Raw genomic sequence first — 15,279 nt, 5'->3', positions numbered from 1 at the left:
TATGTTAAAATATTTAAATGAAACACTTTCCTACGTATATTTGTTTTATAAAGATGAATCTGATTTTTATGCTAATATTTTGGCTGAGAGCCTGGTGAAAGATCTTATATTTTCAAATAATCTTTTAGGTTGAGTCCTTTAATAGAATAATTTTTACATTAGAAACGTATAAGTTGTTCTTGTGATGTTGAATTGGCTGGTTTTCTGTATATTCTGTGACTTTTTAAGTAACAAAAATATCAGTGGTGAAAAGCAGTAAGTCATTCCTTGAATTACCACTTTAAAATAAACTGTGTACCTTTTATCTTTGGAGAGAATATGATTTACTTTACAAAATTTTTGAATTTAAAATATACAATTTCAAGCAGCTGAAGTTTATGAGTATGTATATGTTGGCATTATAAACATCACTTGGTGATTACTTAATGCTTCATGAGAGATTTTAAAAAGTAATATAAAATATCTAAAAGTAATATTCCAACACTTTATATGATTGAGACTCTTCTTTTAAAAATAAGATTAACTAGTTTTTGCCAGTTTTTTTTAAATGACACAAAAGATTTGTTTTGTTTTATTTTAGTCCTGTCATTCTGCAGTGTACACATGTAACACCAGAAAGAGATAAGTCAGGTATGATTAAAAACAATGCTTCTTATTTTTAGAATACTAGAAATGTTAATAAGAATGAATCTTAACAATTTTCCCCTTTTTTACCCCCAGTAGTATTTGGGAGTTTGTTTCACACACCAAAGTTTGCGAAGGTAAATATTCTCCCTGGTTTATTTTTGTGATGTAATTAAAAATATAACAATAGTGTTTTACCTTTGCCCTGAGATTTACAAATCTGTACCTAGCATTCAGCCTTATATAGGCATTCAGTAAATGATAAGTGAAATAAAGAGTGAATGAAAAAATATCCTTAATGATCAGGGCATTGCTACAAAAAATAAACTATATTTTTTCTTCCCAGAGTCGTCAGACACCAAAACATATTTCTGAAAGTCTAGGAGCCGAGGTGGATCCTGATATGTCTTGGACAAGTTCTTTAGCCACACCACCCACCCTTAGTTCTACTGTGCTCATAGGTAATATTATCAAATGTGTGTTTATAAGAAAGAGCAGATGAGATTGATAATTGTTATCTCTAATACTTCTCTTAAAAAGAAAATATTAGATAATCCGTCTTTGGTAGATGTGTTAGTAATTCACAATAATTTTATTACATTAAGTGTAGATTGGGATAAATACAAAAATAGTAAGTGGTATTCTGACCACCGGTGTCAAGCATTATGTTTTAGTACTGTGTCATTAATGTAGAATAGCTTATAAATATTCCTTTACCAGCCTCTATGTAAGCATTTAAGAGGCAGTATTTGGTGTGACTGAATTTTTTTTACAAATGATTGTGGTAATTTGGGCATTAAAGCAGGATTAAATAAGCTTTTGTTCTCTCTCCTTAAATGTGTTCTACAGGTCTGTATGGCCAGTAGTACTGAATTGAGGTCTTAAATTCCACAATTGTAATTACACAACTATGTGATAAACTGCAATATTTAATTTATCCATTCATTAAACTGTAAACTCTTTGTAGTCTCACCATAGTTTCTGTTACTAGGATCTAGAAATATTTCCTATTGTAGGCTGGTTGCAGTGGCTCATGCCTGTAATCCCAACACTTTGGGAGGCTGAGAAAGGCAGATCACAGGAGGCCAGGAGTTTGAGACCACCCTGGCCAATGTGGTAAAACCCTGTCGCTACTAAAAATACAAAAATTAGCCAGGCGTGGTAGCACACACCTGTAATCTCAGCTACTGGGGAGCTAAGGCATGGGAATTGCTTGAACCCAGGAGGCAGAAGTTACAGTGAGCCGAGATTGTGCCATTGCACTCCAGCCTGGGTGACAGAGTAAGATTCTGTCTCCAAAAAAAAAAAAAAAAAAAAAAAAAAAATCCTGTTGTAAAACTACTTAAAAGCTCTGAGTAGCTGAGGTTTGGCTACTCATAACTTAGTATTTGAAAGATTGTGACCTTTTTTTTGACACTGAGTTTCATTCTTGTTGTTTAGGCTGGAGTGTGATGGTGCAAATTCGCCTCACCTAAACCTCCACCTCCCAGGTTCAAGCAATTTTCCTGCCTCAGTCTCCCGAGTATCTGGGATTACAGGCATGTACTCCCACACCTAGCTAATTTTGTAGAGACAGGGTTTCTCCATGTTGGTCAGGTTGGTCTCGAACTCCCGACCTCAAGTGATCCTCCTGCCTCTGCCTCCCAAAGTGCTGGGATTACAGACGTGAGCCACCACACCCAGCCTTTGTGTTTGTGTGGTTTTTTTTTTTTTAATTGGGACAAGGTTCTTCTCTATTGCCCAGGCTGGAGTGCAGTTGCATGGTCACAGTTCAGTGCAGCCTCGACCTCCCAGGCTCAATTAATCTTTCTGCCCCTCAGCCTTTCGACTATCTGAGACCACAGGTGCTATACCACCAGTGTACTACCGTCTTGGCTAAATTTTTTTGTAGAGAATGGGTGCCACCGTATTGCCCACACTTGTCTCAGACTCCTGGGCTCAACCAGTCTGCCTGCTCTGGCCTCCCTGAGTGCTAGGATTACAGGCGTGAGCCACCACGCCCACCTGTGACCATTCTTTTTTATTTTTTATGAGATAATAAACGTATGAATTTAAATAAATGAGGCCGGGCGCGGTGGCCCAAGCCTGTAATCCCAGCACTTTGGGAGGCCGAGGCAGGTGGATGACGAGGTCAAGAGATCGAGACCATCCAGGTCAACATGGTGAAACCCCGTCTCTACTAAAAATACAAAAAATTAGCTGGACATGGTGGTGCGTGCCTATAATCCCAGCTACTCAGGAGGCTGAGGCAGGAGAATTGCCTGAACCCAGGAGGCGGAGGTTGCGGTGAGCCGAGAACGCGCCATTGCACTCCAGCCTGGGTAACAAAAGCGAAACTCCGTCTCAAAAAAAAAAAAAAAAAAAAGAAAAGAATTTAAATAAATGTCTGTAAATAAATGTGATTATAGTACAGACAGTTATTTGGAAGTTCATCTAAACAAACGCATCACAGTTTATAGGCAAAGCATGAAAGATTGGCTAATAATGGGAAAAAAGTAAATATTCAACTTTTTTTTTTCTTTTTTCTTTTTTTTTTTTTGAGGTGGAGTCTCTCTCTGTTTCTCGTGCTGGAGTGCAGTGGCACGATCTCGGCTCACTGTAACCTTTGCCTTCCAAGTTCAAGTGATTCTCCTGCCTCAGCCTCCCAGGTAGCTGGGATTACAGGCACCCACTACCATGCCTGGCTAATTTTTTTATTTTTAGTAGATACAGGGTTTCTATGTGTTGGCCAGGCTGGTCTCTAAACTTCTGACCTCAAGTGATCCATGCCCACTTCAGCCACATTTTTTTTTTTTTCTAAGAAGATACTGGCTAGATCATTGGTTCTCAAATTGCAGATTATGACCTGTTAATAGTTGTGAAACTTATTTTGTGAATACTATGTGCTCTTTTTAAATGAAATGAAAATTCTGAGTACATCACATACAGTTAGGGTTTAGAAAATTAAAAATACAGTATATCTAGTTAAATTTGAACTTCAAATAAAGAGCGAATAATTCTTGAGACATACTTAACACTAAAAAATTATTCTTTATCTGAAATTCAAATGTAGTAAAGTGTCCTGTATTGTATCTGAAATTCAAATGTAATGAGTTGTCCCAGCAGTCCTACACATAGTAGTTTGTTTTGTAAAACTTCCTTAACATTTGTGTGCCTGTATGTGTGTGCAGTCATAAAGTGTATATATGTGTTTGTATATATGTATGTGTGTATATATATATAAAACTAGGTTGTACTCAAAGCTTGAGCTTAATTTAGTCCCAAACCAGTATTATATTTTGTTTATTCCAGCAAAATAACATTCCATTTTAATACCTCTTAAGCTGGGAGTGAGTTAATTATTCTGTTGCTTAGGAGAAATAACATGGGTAGAACCATTTTGAAAAGACATGTTTAACATACAGTATGCCTTTAGGCTGTAGTGTAAATACTAAAGTCTCCAAGCTTTAGCTTTTAAGTCATAACCTCATAGCATCATCTGATTTTCCAACTCATTGTGGACAGTATTATCATAAAGTCATGATCACCAAACCCTATCTTACCACCTTTTGAGTGCTACTAATGAAGTAAGTACAGTTTAATCACTGTGTTGATTGACCTTTCTAATTACTATACTTGAGTACTTGAGTCAGTTCATTTTGTTTCAAATGTATCATTTAATCAAATAGTAGATGTATTTTTTGATATCTGACAAAAAATAAGTTTTTGTGTTCTGATAATATACAATACACATAAATTTTTATCTTACAGTCAGAAATGAGGAAGCATCTGAAACTGTATTTCCTCATGATACTACTGCTGTAAGTAAATATGACAAATTGATTAGACTGTTGAAATTGCTAACAATTTTGGAATGCCTTGTTATTTATCTTACATTTTTAATTTCCTAATCTGTAATTTAGCTAAGCCTTTGAGAAAGTCTCTAAACCTGATCCTATATGTGATTTTAACTTCCTATGAAACTCTGCCGTCTCTCTATTTAAGTTACATGTATACAGTAGTTTCCTCTTATTCATGGGGGATGCATTCCAGTATGCCCCAGTGAATGCCCGAAACCTTAGATAGTACTGAACCTTCTAAATATATATGTATATAAAATATCTATAGTATTTATGTAATATGTATAGTATTTACATATATAGTATTTATATTTATATACACATCTATAATCTTTTTTTCTATAAGTACATACCCTGTGATAAAGTTTATTTCATAAATTAGGCACAGTAAGAGGTTAACAATAATATTAAAATAGAACAAGTATAACAAAATGCTGTAATAAACGTTATATGAATGTTGCCTCTCTCAAAATATCTTGTTATGTACTGATGTGGCAGCAGCTTCATCAGCAGATGTGGCCTCTCCAATAATTTTCATATTTTTCAGTCCACACCTATTATTGAATCTGTGTAACCATCCCTTACTTGCAGTAAATGGCTTGGTGTCATTCATTTCAAGGAATCCCTTGATGAGGTTTTTGTATAGGCTCTATGCTACTGGCATAATGTGTTGCTGTCAATCAAAACAATCTGTTCCTGTCTTCCACCTACAAATTTAATAGCTTTTCTATTTTACCTAAGCACTTATAGACTGTGTGGCCATAACACTTGTAGTTTGAGCTGTGACAGCAAAACTAGCTTGTATACCTTTCTTTTTTACAATTTCACAGATAGATTTGTTCTTACCATAGATCTCAGCAGTATGACTTTTTTCCTTTGCTTAAGGTGAGAACTGTCACTGTTTCAATTAAAGGAAGCATTTTATGATTTCTCTTTGGCGTATTTGAATTGCCAGCATCATTACATTTGTGCTTTGGGGCCACTGTTAAGTAAAATAAAGGTGTCTTGAACACAAGCCTTATGATAACACAATTGCTGATCTGATAACCAAGACAACTACTAAGTGACTAACAGGTGGGTACCATATACAGCATGAATACGATGGACAAAGGGATGATTCACGTCCCAAGTGGGATGGAGCAAGATGGTGCAATTTTTTTTTCCTCCATTTTCATTTTCCTTTCCTATGATTTTCACATCATAATGGTGCAAGATTTCATCACACTACTCAGGATGACACACAATTTAAAACTTATTAATTACTTACTTCCAAAAGTGAAACCGTGGATAACGGGAGACTACTAATATGTGTGCATTGAGAGGTTTTATATGAGTGATTTTAAACTATAATTTTTGCAGATTGTGAAATGCTATTTTTCTAACCATGATGAAAGTCTGAAGAAAAATGATAGATTTATCCCTTCTGTGACAGACAGTGAAAACACAAATCAAAGAGAAGCTACATGTCATGGTAAGTTTTCTGCTTAGTTGAACTACTGGTTTTTTGTTTTTGTTTTGTGACTGAGTCTCGCTCTGTCACCATGATCTTGGTTCAGTGCAACCTCCGCCTCCCATGCTCAAGCAATTCTTTTGCCTCAGCCTCCCAAGTAGTTGGGATTACAGGCATGCGGCACTACACCCAGTCAATTTTTGTATTTTTAGTAGAGATGGAGTTTCAGCATGTTAGCCAGGCTGGTATGAAATGGGCATGAGCCAATGTGCCCATCCAGAAATACTGTTTTTAATTGGCACCATTGAAAGATTGCTCCTCTTTTCTTAAAGAGAAAATACATTACTTTTTCTTTCTTGACCACTGAAGTAGTGTTTTATCTCAAAATATTGAGAGTAGGAACTAACTTAATGTGCCTATGATCCAAGCTACTCAGGAGGCTGAGGTGGCAGGATCACTTGAGCCCAGGAAGTCAAGGTTGCAGTGAGCTGTGATTGTGCTGCTGCACTCCCACCTGAGTGACAGAGTGAGACCCTGTCTCAATGGAAAAAAGAAATGAATTTGATTTAGATGACAGTATTTAAGTATTGTATAAGACAATGCTATTCAATATATGGTTGTGACACAAAAACAAAACCTATTAAAAATATTCAGAGACAATAAGGTATATAATTAACAAAATAGGAGGGTTTTTTTTTTCCTAATTAGAAAGCAAATGTGGCTTAGATATGCCATAGTTTACCTAATCAGGTCATGTAATATTGCCTTTTTCTTAGTATGTATGTACATCTGTATAACTGTAGGATTTGATATCTGTTTTTGTGTGGTATCATGTATGTATATGCTTATGTAAAATTAGATTTACTCTTGTTATAGGGCTACAAAATTGATTGGGAACATCTGTTTTGATAGATCTTAGAATAATTATATATATAATAAGATTCGATGAGTTTTAATTGCATGGAGCTGCTAAAGAAAGATTTTTAGGGATTGGTGTTTGACTAAAAGGCTTTGGATTCATTGGAATGAAGGGAATCAGGCTTTACGAGAACAGAAGGGGTGACAAGCTAAAAAATAAAATATCTAGCGCTCAGAATAACTGACTTTAAATACCGACATGTAATACTTAGTATATCCTACATATATACTGTTTCTGTGAGAAAGGTTGTGAGAATAACAATATGGCTTATAAAATGTTATTAATGTGCTTCTGTTTTATACTTTAACAGGATTTGGAAAAGCATTAGGAAATTCATTTGGTAAAGTAAATAGCTGCAAAGACTACATTGGAAAGTCAATGCCAAATGTCCTAGAAGATGAAGTATATGAAACAATTGTAGATACTTCTGAAGAAGATAGTTTTTCATTATGTTTTTCTAAATGTAGAAAAAGAAATTTACAAAAAGTAAGAACTGGGAAGACTAGGAAAAAAATCTTCTATGAAGCAAACACTGATGAATGTGAAAAATCTAAAAGCCAAGTGAAAGAAAAGTACTCCTTTGTATCTGAGCTGGAACCAAATGATACTGATCCATCAGATTCAAATGTAGCAAATCAGAAGCTCTTTGAGAGTGCAAGTGACAAAATCTCCAAGGAATTTGTACCATCTTTGGCCTGTGAATGGTCTCAACTAACCCTTTCAGGTCTAAATGGAACTCAGATGGAGAAAATACCCCTATTACGTATTTCTTCTTGTGACCAAAATAATTCAGAAAAAAACCTATTAGACACAGAGAATGAAAGAAAGAAAGATTTTCTTACTTCAGAGAATTATTTGTCAGATATTTCCACTGACCCAAAATCAGAGAAGCCATTAAATGAGGAGATAATGGTAAATAAGAAAGATGAAGAGCAGCATCTTGAATCTGATGGAGACTACATTCTTGCAGTAAAGCAGGCAACATCTGGAACTCCTCCAGTGGCCTCTTCTTTTCAGGGTGTCAAAAAGTCTATATTCAGAATAACAGAATCACCTAAAGAGACTTTGAGTGCAAGTTTTTCTGGCAGTATGACTGATCCAAACGTTAAAAAAGAAACTGAAGCCTCTGAAAGTAGACTAGAAATACATACTGTTTGCTCATGGAACGAGGATACCTTATGTCCAAATTCAATTGATAATGGAAGCTGGCCAGCCTCTATCACACAGACTTGTGTAGCTTCAAAGAATGCAGGTTTAATATCCACTTTGAAAAAGAAAACAAATAAGTTTATTTATGCTATACATGATGAAACATCTTATCAAGGAAAAAAAATACAGAAAGACCAAAAATCAGAACTAATTAACTCTTCACCCCAATTTGAAGCAAATGCTTTTGAAGCACCACTTATATTTGCAAATACTGATTCAGGTACCTCCTTCTCTCTTTTTTTTTTGGTAAATAATGCATATAGTTTTATAGATGATGATTCCTTTCCTCCATTTTTTGTCTTTTTAAAAAATCATTCATATCCTATATATAATCTTAGGCATCTTTGCATTATTGTTTATGTCTTTCATTATCAATGTTTAGATTCAGGTCACTCAAACATAGTAGATAAATTTGCATAGTATGTGTATATGTGTATATACATCACTCTTGAGACAGCTTTATTTTTATTTATTTTTAAATATTTCCTTTATTGTACTTTAGGTTCTGAGGTACATGTGCAGATCCTGCAGGATTTTTACATAGGTACATATGTGGCAATGTGATTTGCTGCCTCTATCCCTCCATCACATATATCTGGCATTTCTCCCCATGTTATCCCTCCCCTACTCTCCCCAACAGACCCCAGTGTGTGATACTCCCCTCCTTGTGTCCATGTGTTCTCATTGTTCAATACCCGCCTATGAGTGAGAACATGCAGTGTTTGATTTTCTGTTCTTGTGTCAGTTTGCTGAGAATGATGGTTTCCAGATTCATCCATGTCCCTACAAAGGACACAAACTCATCACTTTTTATGGCTGCATAGTATTCCATGGTGTATATGTGCCACATTTTCCTTGCCCGGTCTATCATCAATGGGCATTTGGGTTGGTTCCAGGTCTTTGCTATTGTAAACGGTGCTGCAATGAACATATGTGTGTATGTGTCTTTATAACAGAATGATTTATAATCCTTTGGATATATACCCAGGAATGGGATTGCTGGGTCAAATGGAATTTCTATTTCTAGGTCTTTCAGGAATCACCACACTGTCTTCCACAATGGTTGAACTAATTTACACTCCGACTAATGGTGTAAAAGCATTCTTATTTCTCCACATCCTCTTCAGCATTTGTTGTTTCCAGATTTTTTAATGATCGCCATTGTAACTGGCGTGAGGTGGTATCTCAATGTGATTTTGATTTGCATTTCTCTAATGACTAGTGATGATGAGCATTTTTTCATATGTTTGTTGGCCACATATATGTCTTCTTTTGAAAAGTGTCCGTTCATGTCCTTCACCCACTTTTGAATGGGTTTGTTTGCTTTTTTCTTGTAAATCTGTTTTAGTTTTTGTAGGTTCTGGATATTAGCCTTTCGTCAGATGGGTAGATTGCAAAAATTTCTTCCCATTCTGTTGGCTACCAGTTCACGCTAATGATTGCTGCTTTTGCTGTACAGAAGCTCTGGAGTTTAATTAGATCCCATTTGTCTCTTTTGGCTTTTGTTACCAGTGCTTTTGGTGTTTTAGTCATGAAGTCCTTGCCTATACCTATGTCCTGAATGATTTTGTTTAGGTTTTCTTCTAGGGTTTTTATGGTGTTAGGTCTTATGTTTAAGTCTTTAATCCATCTGGAGTTAATTTTAGTGTAAGGTTTCAGGCTAGGGGTCCAGTTTCTGTTTTCTGCACATGGCTAGCCAGTTTTCTCAACACCATTTATGAAACAAGGAATCCTTTCCTCATTGCTTGTTTTTGTCAGGTTTGTCAAAGATCAGATGATTGTAGATGTGTGGTGCTGCCTCTGTGGCCTCTCTTCTGTTCCACTGGTCTATATTTCTGTTTTGGTACTAGTACCATGCTGTTTTGATTGCTATAGCCTTGTAATATAGTTTAAAGTCAGGTAGCATGATGCCTCCAGCTTTGTTCTTTTTGCTTAGTATTGTCTTAGCTATGCAGGCTCTCTTTTGGTTCCATGTGAAGTTTAACGTTTTTCCAGTTTTGTGAAAAGGGTGATAGGTAGCTTGATGGGAATAGCTTTGAATCTATAAATTACTTTGGGCAGTTTGACCATTTTCACAATATTGATTCTTCCTGACCATGAGCATGGAATGTTTTTCCATCTGTTTGTGTCCTCTCTTATTTCCTTGAGCAGTTGTTCATAGTTCTCTTTGAATAGGTCCTTTGTATGCTTTGTGAGTTGTATTCTTAGGTATTTGATTCTCCTTGTAGCAGTTAGGAATGGGAGTTTGCTCTTGAATTGGCTCTCTGTCTGTTATTGGTGTATAAGAATACTTGTGATTTCTGCACATTGATTTTGTATCTTGAGACTTTGCTGAAGTTGCTTATCAGTTTCAGGAGATTTTGGGCCGAAACAATGGGGTCTTCTAAATATACAATCATGTCACATGCAAATAGAGACAATTGACTTCCTCCTTTCCTAACTGAATACCCTTTATTTCTTTATCTTGCCTGATTTCTCTGGCTAGAACTTCCAGTACTATATTGAATAGGAGTGGTGAGAGAGGGCTAGTGCCAGATTTCAAAGGGAATACTTCCAGTTTTTGCCTACTCAGTATGATACTGGCTGTGGGTTTGTCGTAAATAGCTTCTATTAGTTTGACATATGTTCCATTGATATTGACGTATGTTCCATTGTTTATTGAGAGTTTTTAGCAACAAAGGCTGTTGAATTTTCTCAAACACCTTCTTTGCATTTATTGAGATAATCATGTGGTTTTTCACTTTGGTTCTGTTTATGTGGTGGATTACGTTTATAGACCTGCATATGTTGAACCAGCCTTGCATCCCCAGATGAAGCCTACTTGATCGTGATGGATAAGCTTTTTGATGTGCTGTTCCAATCAGTTTGCCCGTATTTTATTGAAGATTTTTGCATCTATGTTCATCATGGATATTGGCCTGAAGTTTTCTTTTTTTGTCGAGTCTTTGCTGGATTTTGGTATCAGGATGATGTTGGTCTCATAACATGATTTGGGAAGGATTCCCTCTTTTTGTATTGTTTGGAATAGTTTTAGAAGGAGTGGTTTCAGAGGCTCCTCTTTGTATGTCTGGTAGAATGCAGCTGTGAACCCATCTGGACCTGGGCCTGCCTTTATAGGCTATTAATTGCTGTCTCCACTTGAGCACTTGTTATTGGTCTATGCAGGGTTTTGACTTCTTCCTGGTTTAGGCTTGGGAGGGTGCAAGTGTCCAGGAATTTATCCATTTCTTCCAGGTTTACTGGTTTATGTGCATAGAGCAGGCATCCCCAAACTTTTTACACAGGGGGCCAGTTCACTGTACCTCAGACCGTTGGAGGGCTGCCACATACTGTGCTCCTCTCACTGACCACCAATGAAAGAGGTGCCCCTTCCTGAAGTGCAGCGGGGGGCCGGATAAATGGCCTCAGGGGGCTGCATGCGGCCTGTGGGCCGTAGTTTGGGGGCACCTGGCATAGAGTTTGGAGTAATCTCTGATGGTAGTCTGTATATCTGTGGAATCTGAGGTGATATCCCCTTTATCGTTTCTTACTGCATCTATTTGATACTTCATTTTTTATTAATATGGCTAGCAGTCTGTCTATTTTGTTGATCTTTTAAGAAAAAAAAACAGCTCCTGGATTTATTAATTTTTTGAAGGGTTCTTTGTATCTCTCTTTCCTTCAGTTCTTCTCTGATCTTAGTTATTTCTTGTCTTCTGCTAGCTTCTGAGTTTTTTTGAACTTGCTCCTCTGGCTCTTCCAATTTTGATAAGGTGTTGATTTTAGAGGTTTCCTTGCTTCTCTTGTGGGCATTTATTGCTATAAATTTTCCTCTAGACACTGCTTTAAATGTGTCCCAGAGATTCTGGAACGTTGTGTCTTCATTCTCATTGGTTTCAAAGAACATCTTTATTTCTGCCTTCATTTCTTTGTTTATCCAGTCAGCATTCAAGAGCCATTTGTTCAGTTTCCATGAAGTTTTGTGGTTCTGAGTTAGTTTCCTAATCCTGAGTCCTCTAATTTGATAGCACTGTGGTCTGAGAGACTGTTATGATTTCCATTCTTTTGCATTTGTTGAAGTGTGATTTACTTCCAGTTATGTAGTCAATTTTAGAGTAGGTGTGATGTGGTGCTGAGAAGAATGTATATTCTGTGGATTAGGGTGGAGAATTCTGTAAATGTCTATTAGGTTTGCTTGGTCCAGATCTGAGTTCAAGACCTGGATATCCTTGTTAATTTTCTGTCTCGTTGATCTAATATTGACAGTGGAATGTTAAAGTCTCCCACTATTATTATGTGGGAGTTTAAGTCTCTTTGCAGGTCATTAAGAACTTGCTTTTTGTATGTGGGTGCTTCTGTATTGGGGGCGTATATATTTAGGATGGTTAACTTCTTGTTACATTGATCTTTTTACCCTTATGAAATGCCCTTCTTTGTTTCTTTTGATTTTTGTTGGTTTAAAGTCCATTTTATCAGAGGCTAGGATTATAACTCCTGCTTTTTTTTGCTGTCCATTTGCTTGTTAAATCTTCCTCCATCCCTTTATTTTGAGCCTACATGTATCCTTGCATGTGAGATGGGTTTCCTGGAAACAACACACAGATGAGTTTTGACTTTTTATCTAATTTGCTAGTCTGTGTCTTTTGTTTGGGGCATTTAGTCCATTTAACTTTAAGGTTAATATTGTTATGGGTGAATTTTATCTAGCCATTTTGATGCTAGCTGGTTGTTTTGCCCATTAGTTGTTGCAGTTTCTTCATTCTGTCGATGCTGTTTACCATTTGTTACGTTTTTTGGAGTGGCTGGTATTGGTTGTTCCTTTCTATATTTAGTTCTTCTTTTAGGAGCTCTTGTAAGGCTGGCCTGGTGGTGATGAAATCTCTCAGCAGTTGCTTGTTTATAAAGGATTTTTTTCTCCTTCGCTTATGAATCTTAGTTTGGCTGGATATGAACTTCTAGGTTGAAAGTTCTTTTCTTTAAGGATGCTGAATATTGGCCTCCACTCTCTCCTGGCTTGTAGGGTTTCTTTCCAGAGATCTGCTGTGAGTCTGATGGACTTCTCTTTGTGGGTAACCCGAACTTTCTCTCTGGCAGCTCTTACCATTTTTTCCTTCATTTCAACCTGGTGAATCTGATGATTATGTGCCTTGGGGTTGTTATTCTTGAGGAATATCTTTGTGGTGTTCTCTGTATTTCTTGGCCTTGAATATTGGCCTACCTTGCTAGGTTGGGGAAGTTCTCCTGGATAATACCCTGAAGAGTGTTTTCCAGCTTGGATTCATTTCTCTCTGTCACAATTAGGTACACCTATCAAACATAGATTAGGTCTTTTCATATAATCCCGTATTTCTTGGAGGCTTTGTTCATTTCTTTTCCTCTTTTTTTTTCTCTAATCTTGCCTTCTCGTTTTATTTCATTGAGTTGATTTTCAATCCCTGATATCCTTTCTTCTGCTTGGTAGATTCAGCTTTTGACACTTGCGTATACTTCAGGAAGTTCTTGTGTTGTGTTTATGAGCTCCATCAAGTCATTTATATTCTTCTCTAAGCTGTTTATTCTTGTTAGCATTTCATCAAACCTTTTTTCAAGTTTCTTAGTTTCTTTGCATTGGGTTAGAACATGTTCTTTTAGTTCAGAGAAGTTTGTTATTACCCACCTTCTGAAGCCTATTTCTGTCAATTAATCAGTCTCATTCTCCATCCAGCCTTGTTCCCTTGCTGGTGAGGAGTTGTGATCCTTTGTAGGAGGAGAGGTGTTCTGGTTTTGGGTGTTTTCATCCTTTTTGCACTGGTTTCTTCCCGTCTGTGTGTATTTATCTACCTGTGGTCTTTGTAGTTGGTGACTTTTGGATGCAGCCTCTGAGTGGATGTCGTTTTTGTTGATGTTGAAGTTATTTCTTTCTGTTTTTTAGTTTTCCTTCTAACTAAAAGGCCCCTCTGTTGCAGGACTGCTAAAAGTCTACTCCAGACCCTGCTTGCCTGGGGATCACCTGTGGTGGCTGCAGAACAGTTAAGAGTTGCTGCCCATTTCTTCTTCTATTATCTTTGTCCCAGAAGGATACCTGCCAGATGTCAGCCTGAGCTCTCCTTTATGAGGTGTCTCTTTGAACATATGGGTGTCGTGGAGCTGTTTGAGGAGACAGTGTGTCCCTTATAGGAGCTCAGGTGCTGAGCTGAGAGTTCCATGTTCTGTTCGGAGCTGCTGGGCAGGTATGTTTAAGTCTGCTGCAGCGGAACTCATAACTGTCGTTTTTCCCAGGTGCTCTGTCCTGCGAAGGTGGGGCTTTATTAGTTCCTGACGTGCTGCTGCCTTTTTTCAGAGATGCCTTGCTCAGCAAGGAGGTAGCCTAGTCAGTCTGCCGGCAGAGACATTGCTGAGCTGTTTTGGGCTCCGCCTAGCTGCTGTGTGAACTTCCTTGTGGTTTTGTTTACAGAGGTACAATTAGAACTGCACTGGTAATGGCAGTCTGCCTCAGTAATGGTGGACTGCCTCGGTAGTGGTGGACTGCCTCAGTGGTGACTGCCTCGGTAAGGGCTGACATCCTTCCCCGCACTGACCTGGACCGTCCTGGGTCCTGCTGTGCTTGCTGCAAAACTCTCAACCCAGAACGTTTCAGATTGCTGGTCTTCGTTGGAGTGGGACCCACTGAGCCAGATCACCTGACTCCCTGTTTCAGACCCCTTTTTTTCAGTTGAATGGGCGACTCTGTCTCCCAGGCGTTCCAGATGCCAGTTGAAATAGCCGCCCAGATTTGTGTGACTTTTTGTGCAGAGACGCGTGGTGCTGGCTGAAACAGCCATGCTAGAAACTTGTGGCACTTTTCAGCCTAGGAATCCCCTGGTTTGTGGGCAGTAAAAACTCATTTGGAAATGCGGTGGTCACTCACCCTCTGTGTTGTTCTCCTTGGAAACTGCACTCCAGAGCTGTTCCTATTCGGCCATCTTGGATCTCCCCCCAAGACAGTTTTATCTTACTTTTAGTTCCAGGGTACATGTGCAGGATGTGCACTTTTGTTACATAGGTAAATGTGTGCCATGGTGGTTGCTGTACCTATCAACCCGTCACCTGAGTGTTAAGCCCAGCAGTCATTGGCTATTTTTCCTGATGCTCCTTCCCCCGACGTACCCCCAACTCCTGACAGACGCAGTGTGTGTTGTTCCCCTCCCTGTGTCCATGTGTTCTCGTTCAGCTCCCACTTATGAATGAGAACATTGATGTGATGTTTGATTTTCTTTTCCTGCATTCGTTTGTTTAGGATA

General features: G+C 37.8%; 1 protein-coding gene across 5 annotated transcripts in view; it reads left to right on the top strand.

Moving 5' to 3' along the window:
• BRCA2 (BRCA2 DNA repair associated) overlaps positions 1-15,279 on the top strand; it is a 94,576-nt gene that overhangs the window by 6,346 nt on the left and 72,951 nt on the right. For 4 of the 5 annotated variants that reach the window (XM_074387859.1, XM_074387858.1, XM_074387861.1 and 1 more), the window contains exons 5-10: positions 581-630; positions 721-761; positions 971-1,085; positions 4,375-4,424; positions 5,823-5,934; positions 7,143-8,261. In XM_074387859.1, coding sequence (XP_074243960.1) covers positions 581-630; positions 721-761; positions 971-1,085; positions 4,375-4,424; positions 5,823-5,934; positions 7,143-8,261 — 1,487 coding nt within the window. The remainder of the gene's footprint in view (positions 1-580; positions 631-720; positions 762-970; positions 1,086-4,374; positions 4,425-5,822; positions 5,935-7,142; positions 8,262-15,279) is intronic. The other variant, XM_074387860.1, reaches the window with a different exon arrangement.

This window comes from Saimiri boliviensis, chromosome 16 (assembly GCF_048565385.1).
Source record: "Saimiri boliviensis isolate mSaiBol1 chromosome 16, mSaiBol1.pri, whole genome shotgun sequence".
Classification (NCBI taxonomy): Eukaryota; Metazoa; Chordata; class Mammalia; order Primates; family Cebidae; genus Saimiri; species Saimiri boliviensis.
This window is presented reverse-complemented; position numbering and strand designations above follow the sequence as displayed.